Source organism: Podarcis gaigeae (genome assembly GCF_964106915.1).
Source record: "Podarcis gaigeae genome assembly, chromosome: 13".
Lineage (NCBI taxonomy): Eukaryota > Metazoa > Chordata > Lepidosauria > Squamata > Lacertidae > Podarcis > Podarcis gaigeae.
In genome coordinates, this window is record NC_139689.1 from 4,807,954 (window position 1) to 4,830,495 (window position 22,542).

Here is a 22,542-nt window from a genome sequence, read left to right on the forward strand (position 1 = left end):
TATCCAATTAGGTGACGCTCTGAACGTGATTGACAACCCTTTTCCCTCCACAACGCTCACTTTTTGCGCCCTCGAGCCTGTGTAGTGATTGACATCGTCAACCCACCGCCCCGCCTCTCCGCCGGGCTCCTCCCCATTCCCAGCAGACGCGCGCAAGACGCTCTCTTTCGCGCCTCCTCCTAATGTCACTCACTGAGCTCACAGCCCCGCCCCGCTTAGCAAATCCCGCCTCCCCTCCGGTTATAAATTACGAGGCGAGCGCGCGCCTCCTCGCCCTCGCAACGGTTGCTTGAGGCAGCCTTTTAGGCCGCGCGCCCCTCCCTCGCCGCCCCATTGGTTGCCTCGCGGAGCTCGCGCTCCTCCCCTAAGCTTTTCCCGTTGATCCGTTGCCCGGGGAAACGTTGAGGGGTGGGCGGAGTCTGGGAAAGGACCAAGAGCGTTTGGAGTTGTAGGGGGGGGAACAGGTGCCAAGTTGGGAGCTGGGAAAGGTGGGTATTGTGGAGGAGTTTGGGGGGGGGGGGAGACGGACGCAACGTGGAAATGGGGCAGGGGTGGGCGCTGGTTGGTTGGGGGGCAGGGGGGAAATAGGGGACGGTGGCTGGAAAGGGACAATTGGGTTCCAGTGTGGTTAAGGTGCTTCACTTGGGCTCAGGGAGACCCAGGTTCGAATCGTGACTCAGGTTAGGGCTGTTCTAGAAAAAAATAAAATAATACTACTACTAATAATTTTTATTTATACCCCGCCCTCCCCAGCCAAGGCCGGGCTCAGGGCGGCTAACAAGCAATAATAAAAACAAATTGAATGAATACAACTTAAAAACAAGATTAAAATACCACATTAAAATATTAAAATGTTAAAATGCAGCCTCATCACAGGAGGAGAAGGAAAAAGAAAGAGGGGGAGGGAATCAAATTGGCGCCAAGCCAAAGGCCAGGCGGAACAACTCTGAATAAAAAATTCCTTCCAGTAGCACCTTAAAGACCAACTGAGTTTGTTACTGGTAGTTGGTCTCTGAGGTGCTACTGGAAGGAATTTTGTTTGTTTGTTTGTTTCGACTGCGGCAGACCACACAGCTAGGTAAAGGTAAAGGGACCCCTGACCATTAGGTCCAGTCGTGACCGACTCGGGTTGCGGCGCTCATCTCGCTTTATTGGCCGAGGGAGCCGGCGTACAGCTTCCGGGTCCTGTGGCCAGCGTGACCAGTGGCGTAGCGTGGGTTGTCAGCACCCGGGGCAAGGCAAGTAATTTGCGCCCCCTAACCCGTGGATTTGCGCCCCCTAACCCGTGGATTTGCGCCCCCTAACCCTAACCCCCAGATGTTGCACCCGGTGCGGCCGACCCCCCCTGCACCCCCCACGCTACGCCACTGAGCGTGACTAAGCCGCTTGTGGCAAACCAGAGCAGCGCACGGAAACGCCGTTTACCTTTCCGCCGGAGTGGTACCTATTTATCTACTTGCACTTTGACGTGCTTTCAAACTGCTAGGTTGGCAGGAGCAAGAACCGAACAACAGGAGCTCACCCCGTAGCGGGGATTCGAACTGCTGACCTTCTGATTGGCAAGCCTTAGGCTCTGTAGTTTAACCCATAGTGCCACCCGTGTCCCTTAAACAGCTACCTACCTGTAAATAGAAAAAAATAGTGGGTCTGGCTTTTGCTGCCCAACTCCCCAAGGGACTCTGAGTCCCCTAAGTCCATGATCGGTCAGAGATGAATGGATGGAGGCAAGATCCATAGAAAGCAGGGCAGATCTTTATTTTTCTGTTGCAACAGAGTTCCCTCCCCTCCTTGCAAGGAGGCGGGAGAGAACAATGGTGTGCAAGCCCTTATAAAGACTTTTGAAATTGCCCATCCTGTACCCCAAGACCACCCCCCCCCAAACATCATACCTACATCACAGAAGGAGGCGGTCTCCAGCAGAAATTTGAGAGGGTTGCATCTCTTCTGTCTCCCAGGATACCTGATCATGCCTTACTTGATTGCCTTTTCTGGCTAGCCTGGCCATTCCTTTGAGATAGTAAATACTTTTAGTTCCTGAATCTCTTACACATATTGATAGTTTGCTCGGCTTAACAGATACTTGCCAGACTGTATTTACAGGGAGGTGTAAGCCCCCACAGTCCAAAGACCATTGGAAAGCTTTTCCTATTTCCTTCCTCCTTGCAGAGAAATATTTGAGGTCAATTTGAGAGAGTCGAAATGGCTTCGGGATTGCTCTCCTGTACTATTTCAGACATGTGGTTTATGTACTTACATACTGTACGTGTGTTTGCCTTGTACATTTATGAACATTTAATCTGTACCTGAGACCTTAGAATTCTTATAACATGACTTTCCCCATTGTTATTTTTTATTACATTTCTTAGTCGCTTTATAGAAAAAAGGGTCTTAACAATATAAAATACAACCAGATGAAATCAATTAAAAACTAGGGGAATCAACCCTCCCTAGGCTACTGCCATTACCTCCCAGGATTGTTGCATTGATAAAATGGGGGACAGAGGGCAGGAAGCCTTGTCTGCTGCTCCAAGCTTGGAGAAGAGTGATGATATATCTATCTCCTGGCAAACGCTGAGGACAAAGATCCAGAGATCACGTTAAAGGTGGCCAAATTCTGTGCAGTTGCCATAAAATTTAGGGAACAAGCTGTGATATCATCATGATTAAGGTTTTAAATGACAACTTCGGGTTATATTTTAGTGAGTAAGATTTAATTTATATATTATAATTGCTGCTGTATCTGTACTGTCCCTGTTACACTGAACTGCACATTTAAATGTATCCCTATTTCATGACTTCCCTGATTTTGTATGTGAGTATTTGGTCTGTGACCAAAATAATAAATTCATTCATTTGATACCCCTATTACTATTATTATTATTATTAATTTATTAAATTTGTATACTGCCCTTCAAAGGGTAGTTACCCTTGCATTTGATACTGGAGGTGTCGATTTTTAGGACCCACCTTATTTTTGTGATTGTAAGTAGTTTTAAGCTGCTTTTTAATGTTGTGTCTTGATGTCGTAACTTGCCCTGGGACCTTAGAGTGAAAGGCAGGTAATTAATAATAACAGCATAACATAACTGTGATAAAATGAAGGGGGTGACAGTTAGTTGGTGACAGTGCTGGGTCCTGGCTGGAGGATTGTCAAGGGGGTGGATGCTGATCACATTCACATGTGCGGGTTGGTGAAAGACGTGCCCAGGGGGCTTGAGGTCAGCAGGTGAGGTGGGAGAGAGGCAACTAGTTGAATGCGATGATAGAGAGAATTGATGATGTTGGAAGGGGGATGATGTGTGGGTTGAAAGTTGGTAGGTGGAAACTGACTGGCTGGGCATGGAAAGGTGTGTAGGGTGATTTGGTTGGGAAGCTGACATGAGGCTGTTGTGATGGACAAGGGATATACTAATAGGCGAAGGCGGAGATTAGGGAGTATGGAGAAATAGCAGTGCTGCCCACCAAGATTTGTGCACGGGAACAGGTTGATCTGATTGCTGGGCTCATGGAGGGGCATATTATTTTTCATTGCGCTTTATTTCTCCTGCCCAAGGAGTGGATAGTTCTCACCTCATTTTACCCCCACACCAAGCCTGTGAGATAGTTTAGCTCAGGCTTCCTCAACCTCGGCCCTCCAGATGTTTTGAGACTACAGTTCCCATCAGCCCTGACCACTGGTCCTGCTAGCTAGGGATCATGGGAGTTGTAGGCCAAAAACATCTGGAGGGCCAAGGTTGAGGAAGCCTGGTTTAGGCTGAGAGAGAGAGATGCAGGGTTGCCCTCTGAGCTTCATGACTGAGTAGGGACTTGAACCCAGGTCCTGGCCCCTGAGACACACTGGGGGCCACATTAAAGGAGGGAAGAGGAAGCGGTAAAGAGAGAGAGAGGGGAGGGTGCAAAGAACAACGGCGATGACTCTAGCCAAAGAGCCATTCTTTCTGTCTTGTGTGCCTTGCCTTTCTTCACGGTGTTTATGACTTTTTACAGGATCCCGTGGTGAAAGATGAGTGCCAAGCGGCGTGGCACGCCTGGCGAAAAGAAAGGGAAGAAGACCAGCAGCCGTACAGCCCCTGTGCCAGTGCAGCAGCAGAGCGAAACGCCCCCAGAGCCGCTCATCCCTGAGGAGCCTCCTGGTATTTCCACAAAAAGTTGTTTCCCTTTCAGGTGTACCGGTCCCAGATCCTCTGGGTAGATCCTGCTTAGTAGGCTGAGTGCCCCTTTGATCCGCCACCTCAGGAACATTTGGCGCCCGTGATGAGGCTTTTTGCCGCTGGAGCCGGATCTTTTAAGTGTTGTGTGTGGGCTCCATCCTCGGGGGCAGCTGTGTGCACTCACTGCTCCTCAGAGGCATCACAAAACTGCAATGTAAATAATGCAGTTGCCTATGGTGGCTTATTATTTTGAAGGGCTTTGCTAGCTCTGGGGAGGAGCTCATCAGACTGTCAAATGAGCTCCCCGCACCCTGCTCTCACATCCACAAGAAGTTTCCCTCAGCCCTGAGTTGGCTTGTGAGATTTCTCACTCTTTCAAACATACCTTTGCTGAAAGAAACGGAAGCTGATTGCTCAGATTGCAGCGTTTCATCTCTATTCTTTTTCCTTCTTTATTTTTGTGGTGTGATCCCAAGTATTGCAGAATACACACAGGCCTCCTCGTAAGAAGGGTAACATCCAGGTGGGGGGCAGCTGCAACATTTTGGGAACCTTAGAGTTGAGAATGCCCACCTTCCCAGCTGCTATTGTCCTCTCAACCCAGCTTCCCTCCTCTCTGCCAAGGGGTAGAGGAGGAACCGATCTATTTGCTGATCTGGGCTACCTTCTGCCAACCTTGGAGGAAGGCCCTTGAACTCTATGCCTGCCCTCCACCCTCTTTTTCCCACTCTCCCCTCCAGCGTCGCCCGCTGCCATTTGCAGACATTTCCGACGATTCCTTATTTTGCAAAAGTCCAATGCTGTGATTCCGTCCTGGCATAAAAATGGCTGAATCTGCATGTGACCAGGGTGTGTGGATGGGGAGTGTGTGCAGGCAGCCTTCGGGTGTGCATCCTCTCGGTTCCTGATCCAGCAGGCAGTAGGAGCCCAGCGCTTCTTTCCATATCTCCTTATCTGGATCAGGCCAGCAGCTTTGGCGTAGCGCTGGCCAAGCAAACACTTGTGATTTCCCCGTCATTAGCATCCTTCTGAGCCATGCGTTTGGGTCTTTAAAATAAATAAATAAAAAATATTTAACACCTTGTATAAGCTGAGCTAGGAGACCAGAGTGCCCCCCCCCAAAAAAAGAATTATTCTATTTCTGGACCTCGCCCTGTGGCATTAGAACCCCCCAAAGGTCATTGCGGGCAGTAGCCGCATCTCGTGTGTTCTGTCTCCCACTCACCCCGCCCCCTTAGCACCCCCCTCCCCATTCCTCCGGTGTGTTTCCACAGTAACCCATCGGGATTTCCAACAGCAGCTCTTCAAAGCTCCGAGCAGCACTTGCATCCTGGCGGTGGTCCTCGTCTGCCTAATGTAACCGGGCGCAGAGCCCCTCTCCACCAATCCCATCTGCCACGACAGGCAGGGAAATGACATCCCCTGTCAGGCGACTGAATGCTGCCTGAATCGGGAAGTACAGCTGTGGCTGGGCCCCCACGAGCCGGAGCCGCAGGAGGCTCTTCTTCGGGGAGCGCAGGGAGTTTGATTATGGAACAGGGAGTGCGGGAGAGGAGATGAAAGGGAGCTGGGCGAGAGGAGGGGAGGGAAGAGGCTGGACAGAGCTAGACCATCCTGAAGGAACATTGTGGTTCAGAGGAGGAGGAGGAAGCCCCCTCCAATCTGAACCTGCCCCTTGGCTAATCGTCCTGTCGGCCCCCCTGGGCTCCTTCGTCTTGTCCGCGCTTGCTTATTCATCTGTTTGCTTGCTTATAATTTTTATAGATTTTTTGGGGGGAGGGGGTTAAAAAAGCCCAGCTGGCAAAATCATGCATCGCCTCCAGTACTGATTTTAAACTGCACATAATCTAAATACAGAGCAGTGAGATGGGAGGAGGTCCACATGGGACGTGCTTCGGCATCAGGAAGGCTTATCTATTTATTTGTTACGATCATTTGATTTTGAAGCGGGGGGATGGATGCCAGCTGCTGGAGGAAGCTGCCTTGCCCTGCTTCCTCTTCCTCCTCGCAGCTACAGGTGTCTTGCTGGTGGATGGATTCTGCTGCGCCAGGAGGGAAGCATCCAGTGGCCTTGGGCTCCAGCCTGGCCGCTGAGAGGTGCTGCCCCACTCCCAGAACTGGTTAAGGCATATTATTCAAAGGAGAGTATTCCCGAGGTCTCCGAGGTGCAGAGGTGAAACAGATGACATGCCTGCGATGTGTGTGCAAGGGAACTCAGTCGTGGCGCCTGCTTCTAGTTTTCCAGGTTTTGCTTGTGTGCCACAAGACATGCCGCTCTGCGGGGGGGGGGGGGCACAAACAAATGGCGGAGAGCCAGCCTTGCTCTGGACGTCTCTAACCAGAGATGGGAGGCTGAGCAACGTTCCCAGTGCTCATGTTACAGATGTGGGACAGAAGCATCCTGGGCCCATTACCTTGGGGGGTGTTGTTTTTGTTTTTACAATGACCCCCTTAGCCAGTGTGGTGCAGTGGTTGAGAGCAGTAGACTCGTAATCTGGTGACTGGGTTCACGTCTCCGCTCCTCCACCTGCAGCTGCTGGGTGACCTTGGGCCAGTCACACTTCTCTGAAGTCTCTCAGCCCCACTCACCTCACAGAGTGTTTGTTGTGGGGGAGGAAGGGAAAGGAGAATGTTAGCCGCTTTGAGACTCCTTTGGGTAGTGATAAAGCGGGATATCAAATCCAAATTCTTCTTTATCTTCTTCTTCTTCTTAGCTGCAGCTTTTGGAGGTTCCAGTGGCAGATATGATTTGCTTAAAATGTGTGTGTGTGCAAGGGTGGAATGGGGCTTGTAAAGGGCACCAAAGTTTCATAATTCCAAATCCTCTTGGATTGGACAGGTTGAGACTTCTGCCTTTCTTTCCTTGCTCCTGCTTCTCTGCAGCTGGACAGATTTTGACTCCATTTTGCTCCAGCTTTCCTTGAGGTTTCCTGGACCCGTGGCTCAAAGAATCATAGAACTGAAGGGTTGGAAGGGAGCACAAAGTCATTTAATCCTGCAGTGCAGGAATCACAGCTACAGAATCCCTGACAGATGGCCATTCAACCCCTGCTTAAAAACCTCTAAGGAAGGGGAGCCCACCACCTTCCAAGGAAGAAAGTTCTTCCTGATGTTTGGTCAGAATCTCCCTTCTTGTCACTCGAATCCATTGGTTCAAGTCCTGCCCTCTGGAGCAGCAGAAAACAAGCTTGCTCAATCTTCCATGTGACAGCCCCTGAGATATTTGAAGATGGCTATCCTATCTTCTCTCAGTTTTCTCTTCTCCAGGCTAAACATACCCAGATCCCCAACTGTTTGGGGAGAAGAATGCCTGAAGCGATGGCACCTGGGGAGGGGGACTAGTTTCAGCACCCCCTTCCCACCCATTCTGGGAGAGCCAGTCTTTGCAGCCCACCCATCCCTATGAAGGGAGTGGGCAACAGGTCATTCCTTGCCTGGAGATCCCACCTGCAGGGGCCGCCTCCTGTTCTTCATCCCACCTTCTCCCTGTCTTGCCTCTCCTCCAGCAGTGGGTGGTGGCGAGCGGGGGAAGGAAGGGAAGCAGGGTGGGACCTTGTCTGTCAGTTAACAATAGCAGGTAACCCCTGATCAGATGGCAGCAGTAGGAGGAGAGCAGACGACATGCGTCTGCCCAAGCTGGGTTTGGTTAACAATTGAGTTATCAATCCTGGGAGAGACACCTCGCTTGACAAAAAGCTCTATGAGCCTTAAGGAGAAACGAGATCTTCCAGTTTTCCTAAGAGAGGCACCCTCTCTCGCCTAGGGTTTAGGGTGGGGATGGAAAACCTCACGTCCAAAGGCTCCAGGGCTCTTTGTCCGACCCTCAGGCCCTTCCCCAAGCCACACACCCCCTCTCCAGGCCACTCATTGGCCCTGCTCGGCACCTCCTTGAGTGCTTTTGCCTGGCTGGACTGTGTCCTTGAATGGTGGATAACGGCTTCTGTTTACCTGAATGGAGGAGGGAGAGAGGGCTGTGTGTGTAAACCTCATCTGTTACATCCCTTGCTCTGCCCACTTTTTGCCTCTGGCCCTGCTCACCACTGGCATGCAGGCCCTTGCCTCCAGGGGAAAATGTGGCCGGACTGAAAAATCTACCTTGGAACCTGGCTTCTGGCCCCTTTGGCAGGACAATGTCTTGGAAAGGGGCTGGCCTTAGTCACCTTTGTAGCTGGGGGGCAGGCATGCCAGCTAGACCGAGGCCCAATGGGCTGAGGCACTTTGTCACACCCCCCAAGTTCTTAAGCAGCGGACTGGGCTCCCCTCAATATTGTGTGGTTATGTTGCATGACATGTCAGCTTGTCGTGTGAAATCGGTCCCCTCCATAGTGGGTGCAAGCCAGCGGCAGGCGCTTAGTGCCAATAGTTGGAGGAGACCTTCTCTTTGCAGAAACCCATCATGCTCTGAGGACTTCTTTGGACATTGGATCTCCTCTGCAAAAGGCCAGTTAGTCAAAAGCAGGCTTTCTCAACTTTGGCCCTCCCGATGTTTTTCGCCTACAACTCCCATCATCCCTAGCTAGCAGGACCAGTGGTCAGGGCTGATGGGAATTGTAGTCTCAAAACATCTGGAGGGCTGAGGTTGAGGAAGCCTGGTCAAAAGCTATCCACATCCTCTGGATGTGTTTGCTGCAGCAGTATACCATAGCTACTCTTCTCTGATTTGCCTCCCTCCGAGGGAGACACGCCTGCTGCAGTTTTCCCCCTCTCCTGCTCCTTGCTTGCTGAGTCTGCTTTCACATTCCAGTTGTGCCAGCTGCTATATTCCTCCGGCTTGCCATATGGTGAGAGCCGGCGTTAATTTTGCACATCACACTATCCCAGCAGAGGGGCTGCCTGCGGTGGCCTTGCCTGCCATCTCCCAGTCCTCTGATCTTCTCCAGGGAAAGTTGCAGCAGTCCTTTTATAGGAGGAGGACAACGCAGCAAGAGACAGACAGCTATACCCAGGCGTTCTCTGGTGCCAGCCTCACATCCATCAGTCTCCCAGAAGAAGAGCTTTCTATCCTCTTGATCGAGTGTGGATTTGGTTATGCTGCCTCAGGCACTGAAATGTCTCTGGCAGGCCTCCCTCCTTCCCGCCTTATTTTTCTGTATCTCCTGCAAGCCCTTCTCTGGTGTGTCGAGCGGGGTGGGGGGGGTGGGGGAGAGAAATATGGGGGAGAAAATAAACCCTTCTCAAACTGCCGCTTTCAATAACTATTACACATTTTAGTGCATGACAACTCCTGACACACAAGCAGGTTTACGGGGAAGTTAATTGTAATTTGGTTTGACAACTCCAAATGTTCCGAAGAAGAGCTGAACTCTTGTCTCCTAAAATCCATGAGGTTTTTAAATTTCTTTTTAAAGAAATACAAAATTACTGTTTGGGTTCTTTTGATTTGCCAGTTAGGATCCACGCCGCAGTCCTGGTTTCAAAACCCACGCTTAAGCACATGCACAGAGCACGCTGAAAGCCGAATTTTCATGAATTTTTGAAAACCAGGTGTGTGCAGTTTCCTCAGAGTTTGGCAGGGCTTTGTGCAAATGAATGTCAGCTGGAGCAGGAGATCCTGCCGGGCATTACCCAGCTCTCTTTTAGACTCTCTGAGGAGGGGATGAGGCCAAACGTCACCAAGCTCTTGACAAGCTGGGACTCTTCTTTAGGAATCTGACGGCAGGATTAGATCAGAGGGGGTTCATCTAGCCCAGCACCCTGTTTTCACAGCAGCCAGCCGATGCCGCAACAGAAAGCCCACAGGCAGGATCTGAGCACAACAGCAGCCCTCTCCCCTCACTTAGAGAATCATAGAACTGTAGAATTGGGAGGGACCCAAGGGTCATCTAGTCCAACCCCCTGCAATCTCAGCTAAAGCATCCAAGACAGGTGGCCTTCCATCCTCTGTTTGAAAACCTGTAAGAGGGGGTCCGTTCCACTGTCAAACAGCTCTTGCCATCAGAAAGTTCTTCTTGATGTTGAGTCGGAATCTCCTTCCTTGTAACTGGAAGCTGTCAGTTCGAGTCCTACCCTCCAGAGCAGGAGAGAGCAAGCATGCTCCATCTCCCATGCGGCAGCCCTTAAGTGTCTGGTGCAATCTGGCGTGGTGTCCTTGGCTGGCTGCAAGGAGTGTCGTGAGTGTCTCTCGGGTTCCTCAAAGCTCTCTCCCAGAGCAGTTGGGGCCTTCCCAGAAGCACCGCTGCCGAGTGTTCCTATGCCAAGAGACCTCTTTGCTTTCTTGGAGGGTGGAGCAGGTCTTGAGAGCCTGGGATGGACTTCCAGTGGAGACCTTCATGTTTTGAGCAGCTCCTCTAAAGATGCAAAACCCGAAGGGGATCTGCCAGAACAAGTTGGGTTCTTGTAGCATGTGGATGCCTGCAGATGGCCATTGCACTCGGCTAGAGCCCACCCAGCTGGGTTCCAGAGCAGTGCTTTAAAATAGAGTAACTCTAGCCAGCTTTAAAGAGTGGCTGGGAAAACCCAACCAGATGGGCGGGGTATTAATAATAATAATAATAATAATAATAATAATAATAATAATAATAAAGCTGAACCTGCAAAGGCCCAGCCAAGGAGACGGCTGCCTGCTTTGTGTTGCCGACGAGAGGCCTGTGAGTTCGGAGGAGCACTTATCTCCAGTTGACCATCGACTGTGAGGAAAACAGACACTTTTAGGGCAGCCTTAGTGGGCCTCCTAAGCCCATCCTTGTTTCAAGGGGTTAGGGCTAGGGAGGTCCCAAGTGGCGAGACGGCACTGTGTGGGGCTTTTATTATTGCATTTCTATCCCACCTTTTCCTCCAAGGAGCTCAAGGGGGTATCCATAGCTCTCCCCCTCCTCATTTAATCCCCACAGCAACCCTGCGAGGTAGGTTGGACACAGAGAGGCAGTGGCTGGCTCAAGGTCGCCCAATGAGCTTCATGGCTGAGTGGGGTTTCGAAACCTGGTCTCTCCCAGTTCCTAGTCCAACACTCTTATCATCATGTTGTCTCATGCTGGGGGTTGGCAGGTTGGCTGAGTGGCAAAACCCTGTCTTGGGGGGGGGGAACCTCCCCCATTGCAAAACACCAACGCTATTTGAACGTTTAAATATATGAATAACTGGATACCTGTTGACTTTAAATGGGTGGGAACATGGGTGGGGGTGGGGGTTTTTTCCATGTGGGGAAAAATACTAGTGACCTGTGCTATCCCCTCCCCCTGCAGTGACTGTGGGATGTTGCCATTGGTCTAACTCAGCATCGCCCACACCAGCTTTTCCCCAACTTGGCTTTTTCCAGATGTTTTGGACCACAGCTCAAATCAGCCCTAGCCGGTGCTCAGTGGCTGATGGGAGTTGTAGTCCAAAGTGCCTGTCGGACCCTGGATTGGGAGAGGCAAGGCTGCCCCTGTTTGCCTTAGCAGCAGCTTTGCAGGGTTTCAGGCATGAGCTTTTGCCAGCCTCACTTGGGGAAGCCCGGGACTGAACCAGGACCCTTCTGCAGGCCAAGAAATGAGCTGTGTCACGGAGAAATAATTATATCTTCCTCCTTGCAATTTGGAACAATGCGCCCCTCCCTTTCCCTGATTGCAATTACACCCATGGGTGGGTCTCGCTGAGCTTGGAACGTGGTGTTGGTGGGGCAGGAGCTGGAGAGAGGGAGGCTCAAACACTTGTGCTGAATGCAGACACCTGCAAGTGCCACTCAGATCCCATCTGCCTTCTAAGCCTTTAGGCAAAACGCAACCAAGTATTATTACTTTTTTTTTTTAAAGTGTTTTTAATATATAAACAGAAGCTTTTTTGGAATTCTGTGACAGCTGCCTTGATCTGCATCGGAGAACAAAGCCTTATCCCCCTAGGATGGGCCTGACAGCGATTGCGGGTTGTGTGTGAATGAAGCAACGTGTGGTTCAAGAGGTGGGCAGACCCTCCCCGCCGATCTTTGCATGGTATTGCGAGGGGGTCTTGGGGTGCACCTCTCAGACCGCCCAGCCTAGCTGCCTGCAATCTCCAAATGTCTTTCAGTTTGATGCCGACTGCATTCTCGATGGCCCTTCGGTTTTCAGCACGCCGCCTGCTTATGAATTTATTTCCTTCGCCTCCCTTATTTTCTGTGGGGCCTCCGGGACCGTGGGGAGCTGCAGTCTACCAAGTTGCCCTTGGAATCTCTCTGCGGGTGGCTTTTGGCCAGGGGCCAGTTGCCAAAAATAGCTGGATTGGGAAGGAATGACTGTGCCTGTGGCCCTGAGCGCTTCGTACCTTCCCTGGCACGAGTCGTTCACACTTCTGCTCTGCCCTTGCTATGTGGTTGCGGCGCACTTGGGTGTCATGGAGCCGGGAGTGACCTAGGAGGTCATCCACTCAAACCCCACTGCGCAGTGCAGGATGCAGCCACAACGCCCCTGGCGAATGGCCATCCTTGAAATGCAAACTGCACACCGTATTCCAAATGCACACCGTATTCCAAATTACTATTGCACCATAGAAAAGGGTGCAGAGCCAGTGTGGTGTAGTGGTTAAGAGCGGTGGACTCGTAATCTGGGGAACCGGGTTCGCGTCTCCGCTCCTCCACATGCAGCTGCTGGGTGACCTTGGGCCAGTCACACTTCTCTGAAGTCTCTCAGCCCCACTCACCTCACAGAGTGTTTGTTGTGGGGGAGGAAGGGAAAGGAGATTGTTAGCCGCTTTGAGACTCCTTCGGGGAGTGATAAAGCGGGATATCAAATCCAAACTCATGAGCTGGACAGTGTAGGTGCACCCAGTGTTGCTCTTACCCAGAGTGGAGTCTGCTTTGAAAGCTGGTCAGTAAATATCTCTGAGCAACCACACCGACTTCTTTAGATTTCTCCCATTTCCCCCCTTCTCAGTGAAATAGAATAATTGAATCATAGAGTTGGAAGCGAACACTAGTATCATCTAGCCCTGCCCCCTACGATGCAGGAATGTTCTGTCCCAGGTGGGGTTTGAACCCACAACCATGAGAATAAGACTCTCATGCTCTACCGACTGAGCTATTGGCTGGTCTAGTGATTGAACCATCAACTTTTCACTTTCCAGAATCTCTCATCCCTCTTGGACTCCTTTCCTCTTTGAGAATCCCTGGCCACGCACCTCACCAACTTTCCCCCGAGCTCATTAAAATCAGCTTTCTGCGTCTGACTCCGCTCAGTTTTCACATCCCTCGCTATCATAAATTCAAAGATGACACGGTCACTTTCCCCCAAGGTTCCTGCCACTTCCAGTTCATCAAATCGTTCTTCTCCGTTGGTCAGGATTAACTCCAGGATAGCAGGACCCCCCCCCCCTTGCTCCTTGCTTCACCTTCTGAGGAACAATGTTGTCAGCCGAGGAAGTCAAGATTTTATTGGACGTTGCATTTGTGTGCAGATTTAGACATTCAGCAGGTGTCCGGATAGTTGCAAGCTCCTCGTCTCTGCCACAGTTTGCCTCGTGCGAATGTTTTGTGATCTCTTCCAGGAAAACAACACCATTGCCCTCCGGTTAGTTGGGTGGCTTGCAGGATGTTGCCACAACACTCTCACTTTGGTTTCTTCTCCTCTCTTCTTACCCAGGTGCTTTCAACAAGACTGATCCATGGATTTCTGCACAGCTGTATTTATTATTTAAATGTAAAGCTACTGTTCTCTCCCTCTCTGATGGGTCTGTTCCTTTTGAGCAATATTCCATATTCCAATCATGTCTCATCCCACCAGGTCTCAGATCATACCTATCTTCCTATAGTAGGTTTTTGAGTCCATTCTCTTGGTTTTCCATTGACTCTTTGTGTTAGTATATAGATTTTGGTCTGAAGCTCAACATAAAAAAACGAAGATCATGGCCACTGGTCCCATCACCTCCTGGCAAATAGAAGGGGAAGAAATGGAGGCAGTGAGAGATTTTACTTTCTTGGGCTCCATGATCACTGCAGATGGTGACAGCAGTCACGAAATTAAAAGCGCCTGCTCCCTGGGAGAAAAGCAATGACAAACCTAGATAGCATCTTAAAAAGCGGAGACATCACCTTGCCAACAAGAATGGATGCTTTTGAATTCTGGTGCTGGAGGAGACTCTTGAGAGTCCCATGGACTGCAAGAAGATCCAACCTCTCCATTCTGAAGGAAATCAGCCCTGAGTGCTCACTGGAAGGACAGATCCTGAAGCTGAGGCTCCAATACTTTGGCCACCTCATGAGAAGAGAAGATTCCCTGGAAAAGACCCTGATGTTGGGAAAGATGGAGGGCACAAGGAGACAGGGACGACGGAGGACAAGATGGTGGGACAGTGTTCTCGAAGCTACAAACATGAGTCTGACCAAACTGCGGGAGGCAGTGGAAGACAGGAGTGCATGGCGTGCTCTGGTCCATGGGGTCACGAAGAGTCGGACACGACTAAACGACTAAACAAATAAAACAAAAACAAAAATAGATTTTGGGTGCTCTGGGTGTTGTAATTTTAAATGTTTCTCTGCAAAATCATGGGCACCACCTCCTGCACCCTCCCTCTTCCCCACGTGGTCTTGCTCTGTATACTTGGCTCAGCACTCATCCCTGGACTTTTGCTTCCCTCCCCTAGGGGATTTAAAGTTAAGCTCTCTTGATCAGGCTTTCAAGACTTACAGTCTTAGGAGGTCCATTCAGTATCTCTCCTGGCTGTGTTCCTGTGTGGAACGTCAGCAGGAGCCTGCAGGAGCCGGTGGGATGGAGGAACCTTGGCAACCACTCTGATATATCTTGAATACATACCCCCTATCGAAGTTGGAGGCAGCAATACTTCCAGGAAACCGGAGGAGGAAAGGGAGCTTTTGTGTTTGAATCCTGCTTGCAGGTTTTCCACAGGCATCTGGTTGGCCACTGTGAGAACAGAACGCTGCACGAGATGAGCCTCGGGCCTGATCCAGCAGACTCCCCTTTTTTTTTATGGCCGGCCACCAACTTCTTGAGAAGACGTGTCAGGTCTGCAGAAACTGCCTCTAATCATCTTAGGAGGATGTTTCCGATCACCATCACACTGGATGGCGTCTGGGTGTTGTTCTTAATGCCCCGTGGAGCCTGGGGGTGATGCTTCTGCTAATGACCCGGGGCCACTGCCCAGTGACACAGCATGTCTCCTGATTCTTTCGGTCCTGAGAGCCATGCTCTTTCACAGACCTTCTTCTTCTTGTTGTTGTTGTTTAGTCGTTTAGTCGTGTCCGACTCTTCGTGACCCCATGGACCAGAGAACGCCAGGCACCTCTGTCCTCCACTGCCTCCCGCCCTTCTTGCCCTCTGTGTTTTACTCTCGACAGAGTGACGGCCAGTTAGTGCAGACCAGGGGTGGCCAACTCCCAAGAGACTGCAATCTGCTTACAGAATTAAAAACTGGCAGTGATCTACCTTCGTTTTTGAGGCGTTCAGGTCAAAGTTGTTGACCTTTTTGGGAAGGAAAGCCACATTTTTGGGGGGTTCAGGTCAAAATTGTTCACCTTTTTTTAGGGAGGAGGAAAGCCCCGATTTTAAGGGTTTTTGCGGAAAAGGAGGAACAGCCGCTCACCAACAAACAGCCTCACATTGTTAACTCCTTCTTCCGTTCTGCAGATCGTGCAACAATGGAGGGCGGGCCGAGGGGGCGGGGCTTGAATTGATTTTAGCAACGCTAAAGAAAGGGACCCAACGATCGACCACAATCTACCAAAACTTCCCAGGGATCTACCAGTAGTTTACAATCGACCTGTTGGACATCCCTGGTGTAGACAGTACAGAGGTAGATGAACCCATGGCCTGACTCTGTGTAAGGCTTCTTGGGTTTGACTTGATGGAAACCTCTGCCCTTAAGTGTCCTCTCAAGAGCGCATCTTGGCTCTGTCTCTCATAAAAAACCCCAAAACCTTTCATCCTCCCTAGTAGGATTGAGTGCTCAGATCTCTTGATGAACCCACCATCTTCCAGGACTCCTCCTAAAACTTCCGTACTAAACTTCCTGAGTGAGTGTCTTTCTACAGAGCTGTGCTGATGACTCTGGGTTGGCCGGGTGGATCTGTGTGGGGCTGGGGTGGGCGACCCTTCCTCAAGAGGGGGCAAGCGTGTGTTCTGCATTAGGTGGTCTCCTTGAACCCTCAGACTCTGGGATTCAACAGGAGTTGCCCCCAACTAATTGCCTGGTACAAGCAAGGCCTGTGAGAGGGAGGACTGTGTCGGAAAGGTGTGTAGACCCGTAGATCCCTTCTGCTGTGCCAGCTTTAATAATAATAATAATAAATTTTATTTATACCCCGCCCTCCCCAGCCAAGACCAGGCTTGGGGCGGCTAACAACTGATAATAAAAACAAGTTGATTGAAATGCAACTTTTTAAAAAAGATTAAAATACAACATTAAAACATTAAAATGCAGCCTCATCACAGGAGGAGAAAGGAAAAAGAAAGAGGGGGAGGGAATCAAATTGATTCTAAGCCAAAGGCCAGGAAGAACAACTCTGTCTTACAGGCCCTGCAGAAAGAAATCAGATCCCGCAGGGCCCTGGTCTCATGAGACAGAGCGTTCCACCAAGTCGGGGCCAGTACTGAAAAGGCCCTGCCTCTGGTTGAGGCTAATCTGACTTCCTTATTGCCCGGGACCTCTAGGGTGTTGCCATTTATGAACCTTAAGGCCTTCCATGGGGCATACCGGGAGAGGCGTTCCCATAGGTATGAGAACTTCTGGCACCACCTCTGCCCCAAAGATGCCACAGTCCGGGCTACATGGAACTGGTGGAAATGACTGGCAGAATCCGAGACCAGGGAGAAGAGTCGGTGGAAGAAGATTGGAAGAAATTTAAAGTTTATTTACAGAAACATTGTAAAATTAAGGAATGTTAGAAGGATGTTGGAATGAAGTTATGTGGTTTTAGCAGAAATATTATAAAGGATTAAGAAAAAATAGACTGTTAATTGGTGAAAGGAGGGAAAGTAAAGTTACATTATATTAAGATAAATTATAGGACAAAAACTGGGAAAGATGGAAAGGATTTGCTGAAATAGCTAACCAAACTAGAATACAAAAGAGGGAGGTGTGCGGAGGTCAAGGAAACAAGCAAATGAAAGATAAGTTATGGGAAGGTTCGTTGTGTTTTTTTTTAATTGTTTCTATTTTTCTGTTTTTTCTTTTTTTTCTTTTTCCTTATTGTGATATGTTGTCTTGTTTTTGTGCAATTTGGTGTTCTCTCCTTTTTCTTTTTGTAACCTTTAAAACTTTAATAAATATTATTTAGAAAACAAAAACAAAGATGCCACAGTCCTTGGGTGCACTTCTGATTTCTGCTTCTCTGCCTTTTGCCCTCCTCTTAGGAGATGTTACTTCGGTATCCTTGTACGAGATGGAGGAAGAGAGCCAGGATGAGTTGGCTATCCCTCCCAGCCCTGTGGAGGAAGAGGCGGATTTGGTAAGTTGGGAAACCGTGTGTGTGTGTGTGTGTGTGTGTGTGTGTGTGTGTGAGACCTTGCCACAGGGAAGATCTCACATAGCAGGGGGGAAAGGAAGGGTGGCCAGAAGCTCCCAGCTGGACCCACTTTTGAAGGACTGTGCAAGTGTGTGTGAGAGAGAGATCCAGTCTTTTTGATTCTCTTGCCACCCTTGAAAACTTTAAACTACTCCTGCGTAGCTGAAGTCTGTGCAGGCTGAAACAGGTGGTGGGAACGACTGAACCTCCAGGTCTCTTTGCCCTCAGCGTTTAAGAGTTACGGATCAGGTGCTTTTCTCTCTGTCTGCCTCTTGTTTCTCTATCCCAAACCCTGTCATGGAAGCAGCTGTCTCAGTCCAGCAGAAAGACCCCCTTGGCTGGGCGACTTCTGCCCCTCTCCAAGGCTGCAAGTGCCAAAGGTTCCTGGCCCTGCATTTGACTCCCTTCTGCATTTGGCTAGCTGTCGATGCCAAAGGGAGAGGATGCCTTTCCCGGAGGGAAGTGTTGCCTTTCTGACTCAGGTGACGTCCGGCTGTTGCAAGGCCCAGATCCTTCCTCCGACAGAGACACCCTGAACGGGAGACCAGAAAGCGGGCGGGTGCCTGCATGGAACCTTCCACAATTTTGTCACATTTGGGCTAGGAACATCTGGCTCTATGCTTTCATGCCAGATGTTATGCTAATTTGATCCTGATTTCCCAGGTTTTTCTTTGAGAAGCTCTTGGGAATGAGAAAAAGAAGTCTTAATGCGTTTTGAAAAAAATGCATACACTTACTCTCTCTCTTCAGGACCAAAAAGTGTCTACTGCCCAACTCCCCATTTCCTTCTTTTTCAGTCTGCACTGCTCCTACCCTTAATTTTCTTCCCCTCCCCCCCCCCCCATTTACCTTTTCCTTCGCCTGGAACTGTGTTGCCTTAATGACTGAGCGCCATGATCTGCGGAAGCTCTCTGGAGTGACTGTCTTGCAATCATCTTAACAAATTAGCCCTCTTCTCTCTCCCTCTTTGAGTGCCCCGGTGGGGGTTTGGCTGAACAAGGGGAGGCGGAAGAAGATTGTGAGTCTTGGACTCCCAGTTTTCACGAGGCAGGCCCTGCTGGTGACTCGCATGATTCATTTGCGTCGGGGTGGGGTCGGGTGGGGGGTTTGAACTGCGGAAAGTGACAGGTTTTGGGGCGAGGCTTGTCCCCGCATCTTGCAGGGCTGGGGGAGCCAAACGGAATGGTATGGGAAACGTGTGCCTGATTTTTTTGTTACCTAAATAGGAGCCTGTAGGGCAGGATGATCAGGACCATGCCAGGAGGGGAAATGTTTTTTCACTGTTCCCCCACCCCCTGCATTCCACAGTCCTGATGAAAATTGCCCCCAAAGTGGCTGCTGTTCTTGGGATGTGGAAGGGAATGAGTCCCCGCCCGCCCTCCCTGCGTGGTGTTGTCCTGATCAGCACCACCCCCACTCCAACACTTGCTATTTAAAGAACAAGAATCAGACACAACAATTGCATGCACCGATTTTTGCATGCCGTCTAGTTTGTTCCGATTCAGAGGTAGGCTGCTTTTAAACTGGAGGAGTCTACAGCCTCAGCCTCCGTGAACTGGTGTCATCTCGTGTGGCCGCTCACACCTTAGACTCAGTCTGATGCCCTGGAATAGCAGGCCAGGCTCTGGGCTTGTATGGTTCCCAGTCCTGCTCCTAAACACATGGGATGGGGGGGAAGACGGTGCAATCCAACGCGGTCTCTGCAAACGGCTTGTCCTGTCGGATACGCACGCTCTGCCTCCCTTTGCTTGAGCTTGGCCTCTTTCCCTTTTCACTCAGAAACCCTGCATTGAAAGCCGGATCGCCTTGTCTGGCCTCAGAGATGAGATGTGGACAGAGGACCACAAGGCCGCCATGGATCAGTTTCTGAAGGACCCCACCCAGCAGATGCTTGTCTTCTACATTGACGACTTTGCCGGCTTGAAAGTGGAGCCGGTCATGCCATACCAGGTTGGTTTGGCTCAGTCTGTCACGGACCACCTGAGAGGCTCCTCTGTGTGTTTGGTAGGGGTAACAATGTGGGAAGGTTTGCCATTTCCTCCGCAGTGCAAAAGGATAAGAGCACTCTGCCCTGGGGCTGAATCTGATCCATCTAGCCTGGTGGCAGAGTTTGTCCCTCTTCCCCTCTTCTTTGCCTTCGGCACCTAGTATTCAGTGATATACTCCGGGTGGTGCTGTGGGTAAAACCTCAGCGCCTAGGACTTGCCAATCGTATGGTCGGCGATTCGAATCTCCACGGCGGGTTGAGCTCCCGTCGTTCGGTCCCAGCTCCTGCCCACCTAGCAGTTCGAAAGCACGTCAAAGTGCAAGTAGATAAATAGGTACCGCTTTACAAGCGGGAAGGTAAACGGCGTTTCCGTGTGCTGCGCTGGTGCAGGCTCGCCAGAGCAGCTTCGTCACGCTGGCCACGTGACCCGGAAGTGTCTTCGGACAGCGCTGGCCCCCGGCCTCTTAAGTGAGATGGGCACACAACCCTAGAGTCGGACACGACTGGCCCGTACGGCCAGGGGTACCTTTACCTTTATCTTTACTGCCTTTGAACCTGGAGTCCCCATCTATCAATAGCCACTGATCCTGAATTTCCCTGGTCCTCTAAATAAGTGGGACATTTCCAGCCTTTGATACTTCATTTGTAGGTTTCCAACTGGCCAGATTTTATCAGGAGTTTTTTAATCCCTTGCCCACAGGGTGTTTGCCTGCATAGGGCGTAAGGTGGCTACCTGTGTTTCAGTCTTTCTTCTTCTGAAGGTTGGTCTCTTTGCTGTTCTGTTTCTCAGATTAAATTACCCCAGATCCCCAGGCTCATGTTTCCCAATAGCAGTGGGGAATCCAGTTCTTAATTAAAAGCAAAAGGTTGCATGTTTGTTTGTGACAACCTGCCACTCAACCTCTGCCTACTCCCAATTTATTCTCTGGAGGCATTTTGCCTGCACCTCTGCGGCAGGCACCTGTGCTGTGGACGGATGTGGCAGTTATGGGGCTGTAGCAGACACTCTGGCATCAATCAGCCCCAGTGGTCCAGTCCTGGGCACTGAAAATATGTGTAGACTAGACTCAGGGCAGTTTAGAAGCTCTGTTCCCGGAGCTGGAGGTCACTAGGATACGTTTCTGCTGATGATCCTTCCATCTCTAACTCAGCATTGTCCCCGCAGGAGCAGAAACAGCTCACTTACTTCATCCGCCAAGAGAACGCAGAGATTACAGAAGAGAACTTCCACGAGGTCGTCCAGTTTGGCACTGTCCGGAAGCCCTACATAGATTCCTTGATCCGCAATCTCAACGCCGTGTATCTCCCCCAGCTCTTTCGCAAGTCAGCCTGGCCCGAAAGCATAAAGAACGAGTTTTTCTCAGAAATTTACCACTTTATGACCTCTCTCACAGGTAGGACTTCCTGCTCTCCTCCCTTCCTGGATCTGACTTTTATGTAGGGCTGGGCTTGCCATTTTACTGAGTTCTATCTAAGACCTCCCTCTAAAGATTTGCCAGATCAAAAAAGGAGATTCCAACTGAGCATGGTGGTGATTGCCGTTCAACAGTGGGATGGTCTACCCCGGAGGGTGTCAGAGTCTCCTTCATTGGAGGTTTTTAAACAGAGGTCGGATCGCCAGCTGTCAGGGATCTTTAGCTGTGATTCCTGCATTGGACTAGATGACCATTGGGTGCCTTCCAGCTCTAAAATTATACGATAGTTCAGTCAATCTGCAAAATTCAGTACACCTCACACTCCCTAATGCACATCATCATGGCTGCCTGGCCCACAGTTTCTCAGCCTCAGAGCTATTCCTGCTGATATTTCATTACCCATCCTGTTCTTAGGCCATGAGAGGAGGTTTCCCCCAGAAGTTGCACCCTTTCTCAATATTCTATTGCTGACACCTTTCCTTTGAGCAGGTGGAATGTTGCTCTGACATCACAGCACCACAGCTAGTGGTTATAGAAGGCTGTCCTATTCTCCAGGGAATGCATTGCTGGCAGCGACGACTGTGGCGTGCTGCTTGGAGGCTGGATCTGCTGTCTCCTCAGTAGCTCCCCCATCCATGCCACCTCTACACCCATCTCATGCTGCTAGACTTCTCCTACCCACGTAGATCATTATTCCCCCCTTGATCTTGATGTAGATCTCCACTCACCATTTCATCCCTGGCCAGGGTGGGGTGGGGCACCATTTTGAGGCTCGCCTCAGGTGTCAAAATGTCTTGGGCCATTCCTGGGTTACCGGGTGGATACCTGACCAACAGAAAACAACCAGCCTTTTGCTTAGGTTTACACATCAGACGGCCGCCAGTATGCTTAATGCAGACATGGCCAAACTTGGCCCTCCGCCTGTTTTGGGACTACAACTCCCATCATCCTTAGCTAACATGATCAGTGGTCAGGGATGATGGGAATTGTAGTCCCAAAACAGCTGGAGGGCCAAGTTTGGCCATGCCTGGTAGTGTCTTTGTATTCACAGAGTTTCTTGGTGCCTTGGTCTTTCCCCCGGTGCATGTCGGAATGAATCCCTCCATTTCTTATTATTATGGAAGGCATTAGGGAAGCTGAGCGCATTTGCTTAAACGTGCCACCCACATAAATTCCTCCCATGAGGTTTGGCTTTCCCACACAGCTTGGGACATTGGGTCAAGGGAGAGGGCTGTGCGGTAGCAGGTACAGTGGTACCTCGGGTTACATACGCTTCACGTTACATCTGCTTCAGGTTACAGACTCCGCTAACCCAGAAATAGTGCTTCAGGTTAAGAACTTTGCTTCAGGATGAGAACAGAAATCGTGCAGCGGCGGCGCGGCAGCAGCGGGAGGCCCCATTAGCTAAAGTGGTGCTTCAGGTTAAGAACAGTTTTAGGTTAAGAACAGACCTCCGGAACAAATTAAGTTCTTAACCCAAGATACCACTTTATTTCAAATGCGATGACTGTTGGCGCCCTGCTGAGGAACCATAAATCATGTTTCCTGTTTTGTGTCTTATGAGAGACCCCTTCCTTCCTT

At 50.3% G+C, this 22,542-nt stretch overlaps 1 protein-coding gene across 2 annotated transcripts in view; it reads left to right on the plus strand.

Annotated features, from left to right (window-relative positions):
* Positions 1-302: 302 nt before the first annotated feature.
* DNAH2 (dynein axonemal heavy chain 2) overlaps positions 303-22,542 on the plus strand; it is a 141,794-nt gene continuing 119,554 nt past the window's right edge. The window contains exons 1-5 of one of the 2 annotated variants that reach the window (XM_083706475.1): positions 303-488; positions 3,988-4,133; positions 17,408-17,502; positions 19,339-19,509; positions 20,712-20,940. In XM_083706475.1, coding sequence (XP_083562601.1) covers positions 4,004-4,133; positions 17,408-17,502; positions 19,339-19,509; positions 20,712-20,940 — 625 coding nt within the window. In that variant the 5' untranslated portion in view covers positions 303-488; positions 3,988-4,003. Of the gene's footprint in view, positions 489-663; positions 681-3,987; positions 4,134-17,407; positions 17,503-19,338; positions 19,510-20,711; positions 20,941-22,542 lie in introns of those variants that run through there. The other variant, XM_083706476.1, reaches the window with a different exon arrangement.